The sequence below is a fragment of the Hypanus sabinus genome, chromosome 1 (genome assembly GCF_030144855.1).
Source record: "Hypanus sabinus isolate sHypSab1 chromosome 1, sHypSab1.hap1, whole genome shotgun sequence".
In the NCBI taxonomy this organism is placed as follows: Eukaryota; Metazoa; Chordata; class Chondrichthyes; order Myliobatiformes; family Dasyatidae; genus Hypanus; species Hypanus sabinus.
This window is the reverse complement of record NC_082706.1, coordinates 149,836,155-149,855,923: the sequence shown is the minus strand read 5'-3', so window position 1 is coordinate 149,855,923 and position 19,769 is coordinate 149,836,155. Positions and strand designations below refer to the sequence as shown.

General features: G+C 38.4%; 1 protein-coding gene across 1 annotated transcript in view; it reads right to left on the bottom strand.

Moving 5' to 3' along the window:
• Window positions 1–745: 745 nt before the first annotated feature.
• The window catches only part of nbn (nibrin), a 58,989-nt gene continuing 39,965 nt past the window's right edge, over window positions 746–19,769 (bottom strand). The window contains exons 13-15 of the mRNA XM_059978931.1: window positions 17,150–17,263; window positions 16,856–16,905; window positions 746–1,967 (exon numbers count right to left, since the gene is read on the bottom strand). Of these exons, the coding sequence (XP_059834914.1) occupies window positions 1,937–1,967; window positions 16,856–16,905; window positions 17,150–17,263 (195 nt within the window). The 3' untranslated portion in view covers window positions 746–1,936. The remainder of the gene's footprint in view (window positions 1,968–16,855; window positions 16,906–17,149; window positions 17,264–19,769) is intronic.

The following is a 19,769-nucleotide window of genomic DNA, read 5'->3' as shown; positions in this document are numbered from 1 at the left end:
GGATAGTGGTAAGATCAGGCAGTTTGATAGACTTTAAGAAGCCTTTAGATGGATCTATGAATATGTGAATAGATAGATGATAAACAGGATAACATTTTGTATATTCTAGTGTTATGATACACTCACCCTAAGTCAAATGGCAGTCCATATTGGACTGTTTTGTTAACTGAAAACTGATTTAGTTCTATCTAGTATATTTCACAATTTATGGCTAACAATACATGTGCATTTTAAAATTCTGAATAGAATTCTGTTCTCTGCTGGGTGTGTGTAAGGCAGCTGGAATGGCTGCCTTGCTTTGCTGAAAAGACTGTGGCAGCACTAACTGCCACAGCTCATTATCCATGCCTGTTAATGAGCTGCTGTTCTTTAGTTTGCATTTGGCCTTAACCTGGTAGTGAAAAATACTGAGGACAGACAAGTTAGTGTGAGAATAAGAAGGGTAACTAAAAGCACAGAATAAAATGGTGAGGCCAGACACAAACTAGATGGACAGCAATGCATATTCTCCCAGGGTGGTCCATAACCCAAAGGCATGTGCAGTGAATTCCAAATTTCAGGTAACCTCCTTCTCTTGTTCCTTTCTCACTGCTGCTGGTCTATGTCCTCCCATGAAGCCTCTTATTTCCAAACCCCAGTCCCCGATCACCTAGTTTCTTTCTCTGTCTCCCTACTCCATTTGCCCATCACCAAACACTTCTCCCACTGGGTTTCACCTCCCACCCCCCCCCCCCCCCGCTTCTCTTACCACCCATGTTTGTGTCTGCTACCTTTCTTACCAGATCATAAAACCTGCAACCTTTTCTTGTTTCCACCTATTACCTCCCAAACTTGGTCACTATCTCCCTGCAAATATCTCCTATTGTTCACCTATCGATTATGCCAATTCTTTGAAACTACATAATTGTTAAGAAAGTTCTAAATTGATATGATTAATAAAAATAAAACAATTAAAATGTTCAAAATTATTTTAAAGGTCTCAGAACAGCCTTTCTCTATTATGCTACTGGCTAGCTGTTTTCCAATTACAATTCTCTTAAACCCTAGATGCTGATTTTGATTCCTACTTGGTTAAAATCTTTGAAGCTTGGTATAATTTTTCTGTCCTATGTAACTTGTGAAACAATTTTGTAAATAAAGGTAAATAAACATTGTGAAAGATAAATCATTCACATAAATGATTTATGATTGCTATGTTACACACAAAAGTTTACACTAATAATGTAGAATGGCCACAGTATTTTAATGATTACAGGCACATTGATTTAAACACATCCCAACATGATAAGTTGATTGATAAATCTAAGCTGTATTTTCTACTGCAGAATCTGCAATTTGAAAGGCAAGATCTATTTTCATATAAACAAAATAACTGTACAAAGGCAAAATTGGATCAAAGATAAACTCAGGTTCATGTGAAACAGCTCAGATTTCTTTCATACAGACAACTTGGGCCCTAGAATATTTTGTCCCAATGTACTACTAAAACTGCAATTCTTTATTTTCAAATCTGACTTCTGTACAACATTTGTAATAAAATACCAATCTGTTGTGTGAATGTAGTTTTGAACATTTAAACATATAAAGAATATTGAATTAATTCTTATGGTACATTAAACAATTTTAATATATTTTTGGACCAGCTATGTAATACATTCAAGTTTCAAAATGGTGGTATACATTCATAAGCCTTACTTAACATACTTAACAGCTCTCCACCAACTTCCTCTAAATTCTCACCAAACTTGACGTAGCCTAACAGAAGTATAGTAAAAAAAAAGATTGACTTTTAAAATTAACACCTAAACATGAATAGAATTAACTATAAATATTCCAAAAAGAAATCTTCATGACTTCTGCGTATCATCTTCAGCTACATACATTATACTCTGAAGGGTTTGATTATTGCTCCCAGTGATGGATTTCCCCAAATGCATCATCTTTTTTTCATAGATTTTGGGTCATATCTGTAAATGAATTAAAATAATTAATTGTGTAAAGATAGAAAATAGGTCAATTTGAAATAAAATCAAATCTGAAAACTTTGCACCAAACATCATTACATGCACCAGTTGGTGCTCGGTGAATCAGATAGCACATGAACAGGCCCTTTGGGCTAACTAGTCAATGCTGACAATGAGATAATTTTGAAGCACCATTGTTCCCGCATTTGTGGCCCGATCTTAGGTGTTGTTTCCACCTATTTGGTCAGAAGATGGAAAGATTCAAAAAGAACATAACTCTGGAAGTTAAAGCATGACTCCTCTTAGAGAGAAGGAAATCCCTCTGTAATGGTGAACAAAAAGATACAAAGAAGCCATTATCAAAGAAACAACTTTATGCCACCATACATTGTTTCCTATTGCAAAGTTAATTTTGGATCCAGTTTGCCAACTTGCCCTGGATCCCTTGGGATTTGACCTTTCATACCAGTCAAAGACCTTACCAAGGTCTATATCAGGGGTCGGCAACGTTTACCACTGAAAGAGCCAATATGGACCCATTTCCCACAGAAAACACTGGGAGCCACAAAACCCGTTTGACATTTAAAATGAAATAACACTGCATACAACGTTTTTTTTTTGCCTTTATGCTATGTATAAACAAACTATAATGTGTTGCATTTATGAAATTGATGAACTCCTGCAGAGAAAACGAAATAACATTTCTGCATGCAACAAAAACATTTTGAACTCCGAAAAAAAGACGTTGGGTTGAGGGTTACTCCATAGTTAGCCTACCTTGGATCGAAGAATTAAAAGAAAGTGCGCACTGGCGGGTGTCAGGCATTGGCAGTGGTGATGTATATTAATAGCGATAAAAAAACACGTTGTAGCGGTGTGCTACACGCAGCGCTAAAATAACGACACTGCAGTCAAATATAACTTTATTCGAACTAAACAGCCTTGCTTTAAAGCCTCCCTCAACCCTTCCCCGTGGGCGCGGATGCTCCAAAAGACACGTATTCACAAACCCCCATAGGCTATCTCCCTTAGCCTGAATGGTGGCTAATTGTGAGCCGGTTCGGATGTGCCAGGAAATGGGGTCTCCACAACGTTTTATTTAGATTGTACAAGATCACCATAATCTTCAAATTTCAAATTACATTTCAAAAACTAACAAACCACGGGGAGCCACAGCACAGAGATGAAAGAGACGCATGCGGCTTCGTAGCCGCGGGTTGCCGACCCCTGGTCTATATAAATCATACCTACTATCTTGCCCTCAACAATACACTTTGTTACCACTTCAAACTGGTCAAATAGGATTTGCTCTTGATAAAGCCACGTTGCTTGTCCCTGATTAGTCCTTGCCTTTTAAGTGATCATTAATCCTCTCCCTCAGATTTTTTTCTCAGTACCTGCATAAAAATGAAACTACATGCCATAATCTGATCATCTCAAATGAGTTAACTCTGCTCAATTGCATTGTCATTTAAGTGCACTTTTAAGACACTAAAGTATGTTCCTACCAACTGTTGCCAGGTAGTTCCCTCTTTTCTCTCTTCACTCCTTGACTAGTGGAGTTCCACTTGGCATCCTCCAATTAGCAATGTCCATACTACACTTTGTGCAATTTTATAAGATTAAAACAATACACCCAGTATTTCTGAAGTCACCTCCTTTAAATTGCTAGAAGAGAGGTGATCATTTCCATATGATATGTTGACCTTCACTGTTTCTAATTTCTCTGATTCTACATCTTTACTAAGTGTTTTAAGTTTGCCCTTTGCTCTGGAGTTCATGTTTATTATTTCCAGAATCTTTTAAGATGTCTTCTGCAATATGTACTGTAAATATTTATTAACAGAAGTGACAAGTTCCCTACTTCCATTTATAATTTTCTATATTTCTCAATAAAAGATCAAGATTATTTTTGCTGCTTACCAAAGAAGTGCTTAGAATCTGAATTAATGCTTTACTAACTTCCCGATTCTTTTAACTTAATTTTTCGTTTAACTCTGAAATTCTGAATTTCTTACCATTTTCAGAATTTTTTCACACTACTGAAAGCATCTTCCCCTAAATCAAAACTTTCTTTAAATACTTTACCAATAGAGATTCCAATTGCTCAATGGAATGTATGATTATTACATTTCCTTTAAAATTTTTAAACTTATTTTTCAATCAGCTTTCAACAATTCACTTCTTCATGCATCCATATTTTGCTCTGTTCAGATTAGCACTCTAATTTTGTTAAGTAAATCGCTTTGACATTAATTACAAAATCTGTGATAATACTCCATCAATGGTACCTTTACTATAATTACGTCTTACCAATTTCCCTTGGTGGTTCCACAATAAACTAGGTTATTAATGAATCTTTGTTAATACAAAGTATCAGAACTACTGGGTCTCTCATTATACAACTGGAAAATTATTAGTTAATGTTTTCCCTGATCTTATGCACACATAACAAGTTCGCAAAGATTACTGTATTGGCCTAAGGTACATGCACTTCTTTCCCCTGCATATACTCTCCCCCAAGACTGCATCTATTTTTAAAAGACATAAACTAGCTTGCTTTCTCTCAGTGTCTTAGTTCCATTTAGTTACACTTCAATTGATAGGGCATTTTTATTCAAACTTACATCTTTCTCATCTTCCAACTGCTTTGCCATTTTATCTTCTCAAATTTAATCAAAAATACCCAATTTCCAATATAAATTCTTATGTAACCAAATTCTGGACTGGCTATTAGATCGAATCTATTTTTGCTATAGTACTATACATTTACTCAATCCACAAATTTGACTTTCTTTTTGTTCTTCCCTTTTATCACCTCAGGCATTATCTCACTTTAATAAGATTCTATTATCTTCACAAACCCATTTAGTTTATTTCGTCTATATCCTAGCTCTTCCTTACTTTTTTGTTTTTCAAATTTAACCTCCAGTACATCCCTCCAACTTCCGTTCCAGTTTAACAGCCGTTTTAACACCTGCAGGAAATCACTAAGCAAACACAGAGAGAAAAACATTCTGCTTTATTTCTTGGTAAATGCCTCCAATAAGTTGTCATGTTTATTGAACTGCTGTTATTTTTTTCCCCTCAATTTAACTTGTAATTTGTTCTATGCTCACTTCAGGCTGAGACTGGCTGATTGAATTTAAACACAACCGTGTAGTCAACTGTAACATTCAATTCAAAGGAGATGCCAGCTAGCAGCAGGTGAAGTGCAAAAGACAAAAGGTGATAGTGGGTGGTAGCACAATTTATTTAAATGGACAATTTTACTAATTTAAATTCTCTCTTGAGCATTATCAGCTGTCAGAGAGGACTCCTAAATTTGTTTCAATTAAATGGGCTTCATCTTTCTAATTTTAGGCTTCTAAATTTGTTTTAGATACAGAAAATGCATAACCAATGAGCAGATACAGTGATGGTTGACACTGTATAAGGAAAAGGAATAGCGTCGCCTTAACTTTCCTCCATCTTAGCAAATGAAGGTAGACCATTAAATATCTGTTATGTAAATAAATTACACATTTGGTTTAGCTGGCAAAGGAAAAGACCGTAAACAAATTTTCCCTGTTTTTAGTGTTGGTTAAAGAGCCAGACCTTAATTAGGCAGCCCCCAGAGAGTTTAAGTCCATTTTATCCTAACTAGCTATCTTCTTTGTTGTTGGTCCTTTTGAGGTCAATACTGTGGTAAAGCTGCCTCTCAGTTCGAATCACATTCCATGCTGCTTGAATGAAGTTTGTATATTCTCTCTGTGACCATGTATGCTTCCTCTGAGTGCTCTGGTTTCTTTACACGTGCAAAAGATATGCAGGTTGTTGGGTTAATTGGTCACTAAATTTTTCCCAGTGTGCAGATGAGTGTCAGAATTGGTGCAGGGGGCTGCTGGTGGAGATGGTTAATAGAAATATGCAGAGAATACAAAGAATGGGTACAATATGGGTAGTTGATCACCAGAATGGACTCAGTTGGCTGAAAGCTCTATTTCTGTACAGTAATACTGTAATTTCTTCCCATGCATCAACCTTCCTTTCTATTCAAACACCCCACTGACCCACTCATCTGCCCAACATCCCCCCCTTACCAAATCGTCCCTCCAGCTCAATCTTTCCCCAAAATAATCTGCATTTTAATCACTTCCTCCAATTATGTGTGGCAGGTTACATGCTTTCTTTGAAACTACCTACCCCTCTTCAGCAGACTGTAGATCTTACTGCCCATTCCCTGCTTAGCCCTGGTTTTCGTATAGTCTCATTCACCTCCATTAACCATCACTGAGATATTTCTTCATATACTTCCAATTTCACCACAAAGGGTAGCAGTGAATGGGTGTTTCTCGGAATGGCAGGTGGTGACTAGTGGGGTGCCACAGGGCTCGGTTTTGGGACCACAGCTGTTTACAATTTACGTCAACGATTTGGATGAAGGCATTGAAAATAACATCAGCAAATTTGCTGATGATACTAAGCTGGGTGGCAGGGTGACATGTGATGAGGATGTTCGGAGAATTCAGGGTGACTTGGATAGGCTGGGTGAGTGGGCAGATACTTGGCAGATGGTGTTTAATGTGAATAAGTGTGAAGTTATCCACTTTGGGAGTAAGAACAGGAAGGCAGATTATTATCTGAAAGGTGTAGTTAGGTAAGGGAGAAATACAAAGAGATCTAGGAGTCCTTGTTCATCAGTCACTGAAGGTGAATGAGCAAGTGCAGCAGGCAGTGAAGAAGGCTAATGGAATGTTGGCCTTTATTACAAAGGGAATTGAGTACAAGAGCAAGGAAATCCTCTTGCATTTATACAGGGCCCTGGTGAGACCACACCTGGAGTATTGTGTACAGTTTTGGTCTCCAGGGTTAAGGAAGGACATCCTGGCTGTAGAGGAAGTGCAGCGCAGATTCACAAGGTTAATTCCTGGGATGTCTGGACTGTCTAACGCAGAGAGGTTAGACAGACTGGGCTTGTACACGCTGGAATTAAGGAGACTGAGAGGGGATCTGATTGAAACATATAAGATTATTAAGGGATTGGACAAGATAGAGGCAGGAAATATGTTCCAGATGCTGAGTGAGTCCAGTACCGGAGGGCATGGTTTGAGAATAAGGGGTAGGTCATTTAGGACAGAGTTAAGGAAAAACTTCTTCTCCCAGAGAGTTGTGGGGGTCTGGAATGCACTGCCTCGGAAGGTAGTGGAGGCCAATTCTCTGGATGTTTTCAAGAAGGAGCTAGATAGGTATCTTATGGATAGGGGAATCAAGGGATATGGGGACAAGGCAGGAACCGGGTATTGATAGTAGATGATCAGCCATGATCTCAAAATGGCGGTGCAGACTCGAAGGGCCGAATGGTCTACTTCTGCACCTATTGTCTATTGTCTATAATATACAACCCCTAAATTGATGTAATTTATTCAATCATTTTGTCCAGTATTGGATAACGATAAAAATGACATTTGGCTGTGTATTTCAATGCAGAATTTCAAATAATGGTTTTAACTGGATAGAGCAATGCATCAATGGATTTGGTTAAATAGTTTAGGTCCAGATCTCACCAATGGATATTAGATTTGACTACAACTGTATTTTGTCGTTTTCTCCATTTTGGCAACACATGTTTTCTCACCCTTGTGAAGTGAAGCTTTTGAAAAGACAGTTTTCAAGTCTGCTTTTAGAACAAACTCTGATAGCTCTTACACTTGGAAGAATCACTGCTATCATTTATTTAAAGTATTTAGAGATACAGGGTAGAATGGGCCCTTCTGACTCTTTGAGCCGTACCACCCAGCAACCCCAACTTAAATCTTAACCTAATCATGGGACAATTTACAATGATCAATTAACCTAATAACTGGCATAAGTTTGGACTGTGGAAGGAAACCAGAAAACCCAAAGAAAACCCACACATTCCACGGGGAGGAAACAGACTTGTTATGGATGATATCAGAATTGAACTCTGACATCTCGAGCTGTAATACAATCACACTAACTGCTACGCTACTGTGGCACCCTACTTCACAGTTGCAGTAATGTTAATGTTTTGTTTAACTTCAATAAGAAATAATGAATACAAAAGATGTAGCACACTTAAAAATAGACTCATTTATGGTCAAGTCAGGTTTACGAGTGTGCAGCCAATCCAGAGTACCCTTTGAATAACTGATGTGTTAGTTTACTGTTTCTCTTTCTACAAATACTGCTTGGCTTGTATTGTTTCCATCATTTACTAACTTCATTTACAGGAAATAGTCAATGCATCATGCAGCATTTATGAAGAAATAGGTCAGTTATTATTCCTTTTAGTTTAAAATAAAGCAATGAAAACAATATTGATTCTATGAGTAGGAAAAGGCTATATGAAGAAGTATATGAAATAGCAATCAACATAGACTTGGATTCAGAAGATTTTGCTTGTGTACCAAGCTCAACTCTAATGATAAGTGAACATAATGGAATCAAAGACTTTTGGATACAAGCTATTATAATAGTGTTTCACTTAGAAGTTAGGGATGAAACCCCAGAAACAATGGAATATACACTAAAAGGGATAACTATGTATTTATATATGGAGATACTGCATGAAGTAGGCCCTTCCGGTCCTTCGAGTTGTGCCATCCAGCAACTCCAATTTAATCCTAGCCGAATCATGGCACAATTTACAATGGCCAATTAACCGACTAACCTGTACGTCTTTAGACTGTGGGAGGAGACCAATGCATCCGAAGCACACAGTCATGGGGAAAACGGACAAACTCCTTACAGGCAGTGGTGGGAATTGAACGCTGGTTGCTGGTACTATAAAGCATTGTGCTAGCCACCCTGTGGCATCATATAGATAAAATGTTACTGATAGCACTGCTGTGAAGACACAAGTGCAGCAATGAATTGCACTATAGTTATAACGGACAGTCTGTCCGTAATGGCTGGTGATAGGCGGATTGTGGTAAGATGTGCTCAGTACCAAGTTGGGGGTTAAGTGGAGCATTTATGTAGCACGTTGAGTCTAGTATATTATAGGGGATGGCACCAGGGCATCCACATTCCCAGCACAACAGCATGCATGGTAGCAATTTGCAAAGACCCTGGCATACTAATTCAATTGAACAAAGATCCTTTTGAAGTCTTAGGGGTATGTACACATCAGAGATTGAACAGGAGGTCCAAGAACACTACAGTGGATTGCACTTTCTGGGCAACAGTAAGTGGGGTACCAATGTAATTTTACGATGTACAAGAACAATTAAACATTCAATGAAGTTTGAAATATAGAAAATGAGCACTTGATATCACATCAAACTAGTATACATGGAAGAGGCAGCAAAGAATGCTCATGAGATTAGCCATGTTAAAAAAAGGGCATAACAGCTAATAAACTTGAGTGATACCAATTTACAAAGTACTGAAAATTATACTTAAAAAGGCATAATGAAATAAATAATTACAAAAATAAATAAGCTGAACTAGTAGTTGCAGTTCAACATTTTCAATTAATGTGCAGCTAAGACAGCTGAAGTGGAAATTATGTTTAAGCTTTATTCAGTTCACAACTTGAGGGCAGCATTCGCTTCCAGTAACCATGGCACAAATTAATAAATGCAATGAAGCAAGTTAATGAAAAAAAAAGTCCATATTCATAGTAATGAAGATATATTGCTCACTGGAGAACCTATTGAAGATGATGTTGTGGTGGTGACAGAATGAAACCAAAGGGACATCTGATTTGGTGCAAGATTAGCAATTTAGAGACCTAGACAAATACAATTCCCAAGTCCTATCATAACAGCTGGGGAGTTTAAGTTATGTTAATTAATTGCAATAAAACATTCTCCAAAATAGTGACAATTAAAGTACTAGACTGACATAAAACTTCCAAATGACTAATTTTCAGCAACAATCCGCTGGAAGAGCTCAGTGGGTCAAACAGCATGTGTGGGAGGGAAGGAACCCCGCATCAGCAGTCTCATGCTTAGTGTGGTTTTCTTTCAACATACTGCTTGCAGAAATTATTACAGCTTTGGGTTGAATATGGACAAAAGAAGTTGTATTCCAGAGGCAAGACAGAAGTGACACAAATGTCTCATGTGTAAATTTGATACTGTTAGTCCAAACACAAAGGAAAATGATATACCTCAAACCATACGTTTCAATAAAGGATCAATAAAATAAATACTTATATATAAGAAACAATGGATTGTTCAATGTCATCTGAGTGGAAATATTCTTCTAAAAACAATATTTTGTGATACACAGCATCGTTTTATTGCATGGTTAATCAATGCATGAGCCTAAGGGATAATTTTAGAATACTAATGAAATAATGACTTAAGTAATCTATTTTTTGTATATAGAGTAGTTAAGATTAATGAAGAGTCTCTGTGCATTTGTATTACATTCCAATAATGGAAAATCCTAAAAATTCATCTATCTCATTCTTCATGGAGAAACGTGAATTTGTAGAGCAAATCCAATTTGTTAATAACTAAATCTTTTGTTCTAATCTTAGTATTATGTGATGATTGTATCCTTGCATGAACAGCTTGAGCCTCACAATTTGGCAAATATATGTTAAAAAACATTTCCTTATCTGAAGTGAATTTATTGAATTTTTCTGCAGATGTATTTACAGGCAAATGTGATTTCTAAGCAACATTTGCCAATTATTCTACAGTGTGCAAAAAATACATGCATTTGTGCAACCAATGTCAATATTTCTGCATGGAGATGTAACTACATTGAAAAACACAGCAACTGATAGTTCTGTGGTCCTCAGTTCTAACAGAATTGTCATAGTACCTCCTTAAAAAAAAAGTGAGAAATTTGAAACATTAATTTTCTTTAAATACTCCACCAATAGCTCAGAGTTGTCAAATGTTAGATTTACAATCTATCATACCATTACCATTCTAGAGTATTACGAACTCCAAAACAAAATGTGAAAATGGATTAAGTGGTACACCATTCAAAAACACATGACAAACATCTATAACTAAATCTTCAAATATAATTATACTAAAACCTCCGGGTTTCCTCTTTAGGAATTTAATACATTTGCAGACAATACCAATGTTGGGATACTTGTGTAGACGACTCCCAAACGATATAGACCAGTTGCAGATATGGGTGGAGAAAAGACAGATGTTGCTTGATCCAGGCAAGTGTGAGGTCAGATACAAGGGGAATATACATAGTAAATGGCAGAGCACTTAACAGCATTGAAGTTCAGAGGAATTTTGTCCCAAAACCATAAAAATGGCCATGTAAATAAATATAGTAATAAAGAGGCATAGACAACTAACTTCATTGTTTGTGGCACTGAGTATAGGAGTCAGAAAGTCATGATGCAGCTATATAAAACTTTGCTTAGCCCATTTTTGGAGTACAATGGATTCTGGTAAATTGGGCCATGGATAAATCAGGGCATCTGCTTGTTTAGGACAGCACTTAAAGGAACTAAAACTAATTGAGAAAATAGTCAGGATTCCCTTTGTTTATTTGGAACACTATGCTGCTTAATGTGGACAGAAGACTTTTGCTGAACAGTTTCTACCTAGTGTCTCCTGCGTGCACTTGTGTGGCATTAGGCTCTACACCAATCTTAGAGCAAACAGTTTTTCAATAGCATTCGCGGCATGCGCTTGTGGTAAGTTATCCATTTGGGCTGACGGGCGCAGATTCAAAAGGCAATGATTTAATTAGTTTCTTTACTTCAACTTTATGCAAGAAGGCAATGAGGGTAGTCTATTATCTGCACTAGTTGACTGTGCTGATTTTGTTCATTTACAGTCACCGACTCATAGAACGCTACAGCACAGAAACAGGCTCTTCAGCCCAACTAGTCTGTACTAAACCATTAACACATAGTCCGAATAAAATGCACCTGGACCATAGTCCTCCATACCCCTCCCATCCGTGTGTCTATCCAAATTTCTCTTAAATGTTAAATTGAACCCGTATCCACCACTTCTGCCAGCAGCTCATTCCACACTCTCACTATCCTCTGTAAAGTTCTCCCTCATGTTTCCCTTAAACATCTCATCTTGCAAGTTTCAAAGTAAATTTATTATCAAAGTACATATATGTTACCATATACAATGCTGAGATTTGTTAACCCATGACCTGTAGTTGTAGCTTCACCCAACCTCAGTGGAAAAACACGAGGAAACCTACAGATGCTGGAAATTCAAGCAACTTACACAAAATGCTGGTGGAACACAGCAGGCCAGGCAGCATCTATAGGAATAAGCACTGTTGATGTTTCAGGACGAGACGAAAAGTCCTGACGAAAGGTCTCGGCCTGAAACATCGACAGTGCTTCATCCTATAGATGCTGCCTGGCCTGCTGCATTCCACCAGCATTTTGTGTGTGTTGCTCAGTGGAAAGAGCCTGCTTGCATTTACCTTATCAATACACTTCATAACTCTGTCTACATCTATCAAATCTCCCTACAATCTTTTACATTCTAGGAAATAAAGTCCCAATCTATTCAACCTTCCCCTAGAACTTAAGTACTAAGATCTCGAAAAGTTTCTCTGCACTCTTTCAATCTTATTTACATCTTTCCTGTAGGTAGGTGATCAATATGGTACACAATACTCCAAATTGGGCCTCATCTATGTCTTCTACAAATTCAATATAACATTCTAACTCCTGTACTCAATACTTCTAAGGCCTATGTACCAAAAGCTTTCTTTATGACGTTATCTACCTGTGACAACATTTTCAAGGAATTATGGATCTGTATTCGCAGATCCCTTTGCTCTACTGCACTTCTGTGTTCTGTCACTCACTGTGTAAGACCTACTGTACTTGTTCTGCCCAAAGTGCAACATCTCACACATATCTGCACTAAATTCCATCCGCCATTTCTTCAGCCCATTTTTCCAGCTGGTCCAGAACACGCGGCAAGCTTTGATTGTCTTCCTCACTGCTCATTACACCTCCATTCTTGGTGTCATCCACAAATGCTGATCCAGTTTACCACATTATCATCCAGATCATTGATACACTGTAGATGACAAACAACAAAGGACCTAGCACTGATTCCTGTAGCACACCATTAATCACAGGACTACAGTCAGAGAGGCAACCATCCACTACCACTCTTTGGCTTCTCCTGCGAAGCCAATGACTAATCCAGTTTACTACTTCATCTTGAAGGCCAGGCTTCTTGACCAACCTCCCATGCTCGACCTGGTCAAAAGTTTTGCAAAAGTCCATGTGGACAGCATTGTCTGCCTTGCCTTCATCAACTTTACTGGTAACTTCCTCAAAAAACTCCCTAATCAGTCCCTGTCTATCCAAATACTTATATATCCGGTCCCTTTGGATACCTTCCAATAACATTCCCACTACTGATGTCAGGCTCATTGGTCTACAATATCCTGATATCCTTAAAGCCTTTCTTAAACAATGGAAGAATATTCGCTATTCTTGAATCTTCCAGCACCTCATCCATAGCTAAGGATGTTTTAAGTATCTCTGCTAGGGTTCCTGCAATTTCTGCACTAGCCTTTCACCATGTCAGAGGGAACACATTGTCAGGCTCCACCCTAATTTGCCTCAAGACAGCAAACGCCTCCTCCTCTGTAATCTGTACAGGGTCTGTGACCTCGCTATTGTTTTGCCTCACTTCTATAGTGTCTGTGTCTGTCCCCCAAGTAAATACAGATGCGAAAATATCCATTTAAGACCTCCCCATCTCTTTCAGCTTAATGCATAGATTATTTTGATCTTATAGAGGACCAATTTTGTCCTTTAGACGATCAAGAGAACATGGCAGTGATGAATTCTTCCATCAACTATTAGGAACTAAAACGGTTTTATAAGACTGTAGTAGTATTGGTAGTGTTTTAATTTGCTCTTTATTTCATTTAAATGCAAAATGTCTTACTCAGTTAAACAGTAGCTTGTCTTTGTTAATCCTGTTAACTATTTCCATGAAACTTCAGCTCATTGGGGCAATCCACTGTATTGTTTAATTCTCATCAACCCATTATAGGAATATTGTGGAGGCTTTAGTGAAGGTGTAAAGGAGGTTCACAAAGATGCTTCTCCTGGTTTGGGTATTAGCTAGAAGGGGAGGTTTATAGACTTGGATTGTTTTCTCTCAAGTACTGGAGGCTAAGCAGAGATGGTTGGAGTCTCTTTCCCATAGTAGAACTGACGAATACTAGAAAGCATAGGTTCATGAGAGGGAAAATGTTAAGGGAGATGTGCAGGACGTTTATTTTTATATTGAGAGTGATAATTTGGCCATCGACAAGGATATGCTTCTGTGTCATGTCTAGCCACACACTTAATGCTGTCTTTGCAAGCACTTTATCATGAACCAGAGAGACCACTTTTGCCATTATAGGGGCAGCACTAACACTTCCACAAATTTCAGCTTCTTTCTGCTTTATTGTGCCAATGCTCGATTCATTCACTGACTTTACGGCACACTTCAGAAAGCGACATGCCATTTTCCAAAAGATCTAATATTTCTACCTTCTCGGTGAGAGATAGCACTTTATGCTCCCTCTTAGCCTTTGAGAAATTGTTTTGACCACTTAATTGCTTTTTAGGAGCCATATTTTCACAGGAACAAAGTAGTGAATGAACAAGATGCGAGGCGAACAATGAGTTCACTTCTTCCTGAACCCCTATTCAGAGGTCCAAATAGTCAACAAATTCTTTTCCTGATTTAGTGAACTACACGGTATAAATAATGCTTTGCACAGTGCCAACACTCAGTCTGCAGGAGCATATCTGAGCTCTTAGGTGTCAGTCATTTTAAATCTTCGTCTCCCTTCCACTCTGGCCTGTCATTGCCTCCTGTACTGTTCTAACAAGGTCCAACACAAACTTAAGAAGCAGCACTGTATCTTCGATCTGGGCACACTGCAAACTTCTGGACTCAATAGAGAATGCAACAAGTTCAGATAATTTAGTTTATTTTGTTTCTAAACTAATAAATTTTATTGTAATACTAGCTCAGTTTTTCCTTTCCCACTAGCATGACCTGATCTGCGGGATAATTCTGACTAGTACGTACTACAAGGTTTTTAAGCTTTATTTGGTTTTCCAACTATTCTCTTTCATTTATCAGGTAACTTCACTTATTTCTTTATTTCCACGGCAACCGTTCAGATATAAACTCTGATCCTGTTCATCACACTTTCATATTCTCTGCAACTTGAAATTACTTCATCATCTCACTCTTCCAGTTCTAACAAAGGAACTTCAAGTGAACATTTTCTTCTCTTTCCACACATGCTGCTTGATCAGCTGGATGTTTCCAGAATTTGATTTTAATTCAGATTTTTAGTGTTTCATATCGCATAGTTCCATCACTTTTCCCTTTCTCATCTGTTCTTATTTATATTTCTTACAGAGAGCTCAGCTGTGATTAACAAGCCTTCACCACCCAATGTCAACTGACACCACCACACCTTGAGTCATTCATACATATTTTTGTCCAACTAATCACAGACAGCCCCTTGTTATCTTCACTCTGTTCCTTTGAAATATAAAATATGCTTTATTTCCAACATGTGCTAGTTCTGATAACTAGCACGTTACCACAACTAGCACATGTTGGAAATAAAAGATGTTGGACTAGCAAGGCTTGTCCATAGAAGACAAAGCATAGTGGTCAAAGGGACTTATTCTAGCTAGTGGTCTGTGATTAACTATGTTCCACAGGGATCTGCACTGGGACCTCTGCTGCTTGCGATGTATGATGGAAATGTAAATGGGTGATTTAGTAAGTTTGCAGATGATATGAAGATTGTAAATAGCGTAGAAGACTGGTAAAGAACACAACAAGATGTAGGTCAATTGCAAATATTGGGTAGAGAAATGGCAAATGGAGATTAACCTGGCCAGAATTGAAGTACTGCACCTTGGTACGTCAAACGTAAGGAGACAGTACGTTGTTAAGGGCAAGTACCTTAACAATGATGCTGACCAGAGGGATCTTGTGATCCAAGTTCATAACTCCTTGAAGGAGGCTACATAGGTTGATAGAGTGGTTAAGAAGACATGTGATATGCTTGCATTTATTTGGTTGAGACATTGAGTTCAAAAGTCAGTAAGTAATGTTGCAGCTTTATAGAACTCTACTCAGGCCACATCTGGAGTATTGCATACAGTTCTGGTCACTCTGTTATAGGAACAACGTTGAGGCTTTGAAGAGGGTACAGAAGTGGTCTTCCAGAATGCTGCTTGTATTAGAGGGCACGTGCTGTAATGAGAGGTCAGATAAACTTGGGCTATTTTCTCTGGAATGCCAAAGGCTGAGGGGAGATCTGATAGAGATTTATAAGATTATGAGCATATATAGACAGGCAGTACCCTTTTCCCAGGGTTTAAATGTCTAAGACCAGAGGGCATGCATTTAAGGTGAGAGGGGGGAATTTCAAAGGAGAGGTGAGGGACAAGTTCTTTTTAACACAGACGGATGCCTGAAATGTAATGTTTAGCGTGGTGGTAGAGACAGATACATCAAGCACATTTCAGAGATGTTTAAATAGACACATGAATATGAGGGAGATGGAAGGATATAGATATTGTATAGTCAGAGGGATTAGTTTAGTTGGCCATTTGAATACTAATATAATTGCTTCAGCACAACACTGTGAGTCAAAGGGTTTGTTTCTGTGCTGTACAGTTCTGTGTTCTGATAAAGGTCAGAAACCCAAAGCATTAAACAAACTAAGCCTGACTCTGAGTAATTCTAGCATTTTCTGAATTATTTCAGATTTCCAGCATGAATAATTTGCTTTTTCATTGTGACCAGCTTCCTTTTTAATTTAGTGAATAGTAGATCAAACATCTTGGATAAATTCCAATAATTATGCAATTTTTTTTACCATTTTCTTTCCATCATGTCTAAATTACAAAATTGTTTTGTCCCTACCTGAACAAGTCATCAGCAAGATTCTCTTCCTTCGCTTTCTGGCTCTGTTCCTAAATGAAATAATTTTAAATATTTTACTTTGGAGATTTATGAAATTAAATAAATACTTAATGCAATAGCTTAAAATCTTTAGCCAGCATATTATATGTCTCTGGTCCAAGAGCTCTAATTCTTCCATATGCTTAAACTAAAAGTAGTTAATTATTAGATAGATAATTAATTAGGTAGATATAAAAGTAGGTAATTATTACAGAAGTAGAAAACTTATGTTTCGATATCTAACCAACATCATACCTCCACTTCTTGTCTTAACCACGCTTCCATTTCGGAGCTCTGTTTGGTTTGATAGGCTTTCAGATCTGTGCCCCCAATAATTTTCGGAAGTGCCTTTGCACCAGGATACAAAACCTGTCAGAATGAAAAATGGTGTTAGCAAAATGCTACCAAAGCAGCAATTTTAACCTTTGTAATTTTATTTGAACAATCAATAAATCAATTTTGAACGAAAATGCATTTCATAACTGATGGTTGAGTAAGATTCTCCTACACTTTTAACAGGTTGAGAGATATTGAGGCCCTGGTTACGGAAAAGGAGGTGCCTAGCACAGTTCAAGTAAATTATTATCAAATTATATATATAGTACCATGCAGAATTCTCAGGCAAACATATATAGTGGGTGCCCAAGACTTTTCCACAGTACTATAGCAATGTAGTTGCCACAGAAACAAATTTCATGACACAAGTAAGAGATGATAAACCTGATTCTTATATGAGTCTCTATGTGGAGTTAATGTGGGAAAAGGGCTAGGAGAGGAGAATCATGATTGGGAAAAGGGGAAAGCAGAAGGGAGGAAGAGGGTAGCACCAGAGAGGTAGTCCGTAATGATTAATAAACTACTGGGAATCAAGTGACCTTGCTCGGTGTCTCAGGGCTGGGTGTATCTGCACCCGGGCCACCCCCACCCTGGCACTCGTTCTCTGCCTCCTGTCCGATACCCCTCCCACAGCACTCCACTTTCACCACCCGCAACATCCTTTGCTCCACCCGGATTTACACACTCACTCTTTGCTGTACATTGACAAATACAGCACTGTGCGAAAGTCTTAGGTACTTGAGCTATATATATGTGCCTAGCACTGTACATCACCATATACAACCCTCAGATTCAGTTTCTTGTGAGCATACTCAGTTAATCCAAGAACCATAACAGAATCAACAAAAGACCCACCCATATGCAGACAACAACCAATGGGTGGCCCAGTAGCATAGTGGTTAGCACGATGCTTTACAATATCAGGGATGGTGCTTTTCAATTCCTGCTGCTGCCTTTAATGAGTATGTATGTTCTCCCCATGACCACATGTATTTCCTCCAGGTGCTCCAGTTTCCTTCCTCAGCGAAAAGATGTATTGGTTGGTAGCTTAATTGGTTGTTGTAAATTGTCACATGACTAGGCTAGGGGTAAATTGGGGGCTGCTGAATGTTGCAGCTCAAAGAGACTTAAGGGCCTTCTCCTCGCTGTATATCAATTGATTAATACATAAATAAATATATTAAACTGTGCAAATAGAGAAGAAACAAAAGGATAATAACAATAAATAAACATTGAAAACCTGAGATGAAGAGTCCCTGAAACTGAGTCCATATGTTGTGGGAACAGTTCAGTGATGGGGAGGGAAATTGAAGTGAAGTTAACTCCACTGTTTCAAAAGCCTGATGGCTGAGAGGTATTCACTGTTCCTGAACCTGTTGTGTGGGTCCTGAGGTTCCTGTATCTTCTTCATGATAGCAGCAGCCAGCACAGAGCATGACCTGGATGGTGGGGATCCCTGATGATGGATGCTGCTACCCTGCAACAGCACTCTTAGTAATATGCTCAATAATGGGGAGGGCTGTGGGAGTTCATGAGCGTTCCATCATGTTTTGATGGTCAAAACAAGCAGATATAGGCAGGTAGGAACAAATGAGGTACTTGAGGAGTATAAGAAGTGCAAGAGAAGGAAATCAGGAAGGCTAAGAGGCTCTAGCAGAAAAGATGAAGGAGAATCCCAAGGGCTTCTACAAATATATTAAGAGCAAAAAACAAAACTGGTGCTCTGGAAGATCAGTGATGTCCTATGGGTGAATCCAGAAAAGATGGGGAGATCTTAATTAAAGTTTTGCATCTGGCGATGAACACAGGATCTACAGAAGTGAGAGAAAGCAGCAGTGAAGTCATGGACCCCATAGATTACAGAGGAGGAGGTCTTTACTGTTTTGAGGAAGATGTTGGGAGTCGATTGTTAAGGATGTGGTTTCATGGTACTTGGAGGCACATGATAAAACAGCATGGCTTGCTCAAGGGAAAATCCTGCCTGACAAATCTGTTAAATTTCTTTGAAGAAATAACAAGCAGGACAGACAAAGGAGAATTGGTTTGTGCTGTGTACTTGGATTTTAAGAAGGCCTTTGACAAGGTGCCACACATGAGGCTGCTTGACAAACTACGACCCCATGGTATTCCAGAGAAGACTCTAGTGTGAACCAAACAGTGGCTGACTGGCAGGAAGCGAAGAGGGGAAATAAAGGGAGCCTTTCCTGGTTGGCTGCCGGTGACTAGTGGGGTTCCACAGGGGTTTGCGTTGGGAATGATTCTTCTTACATTATGTCAATGACTTGAATGATAGAAATGAAATCTTTGTTGCAGGTTTGCAGATGATATAAAGATAGGTGGAGGTGTAGGTAGTTTTGAGGAAGTAGAGGCTACAGAAGTTCTTAGACAGATTAGGAGACTGGGCAAGGAAATAGCAGATGGAACACAGTGTCAGGAAGTGTACAGTCATGTATTCTAGTAAAATAAAGTGTTGACTACTTTCTAAAGAGAAATTACAAAAGACTGCGACGCAAAGGGACTTGGCAGGCCTTTTGCAGAT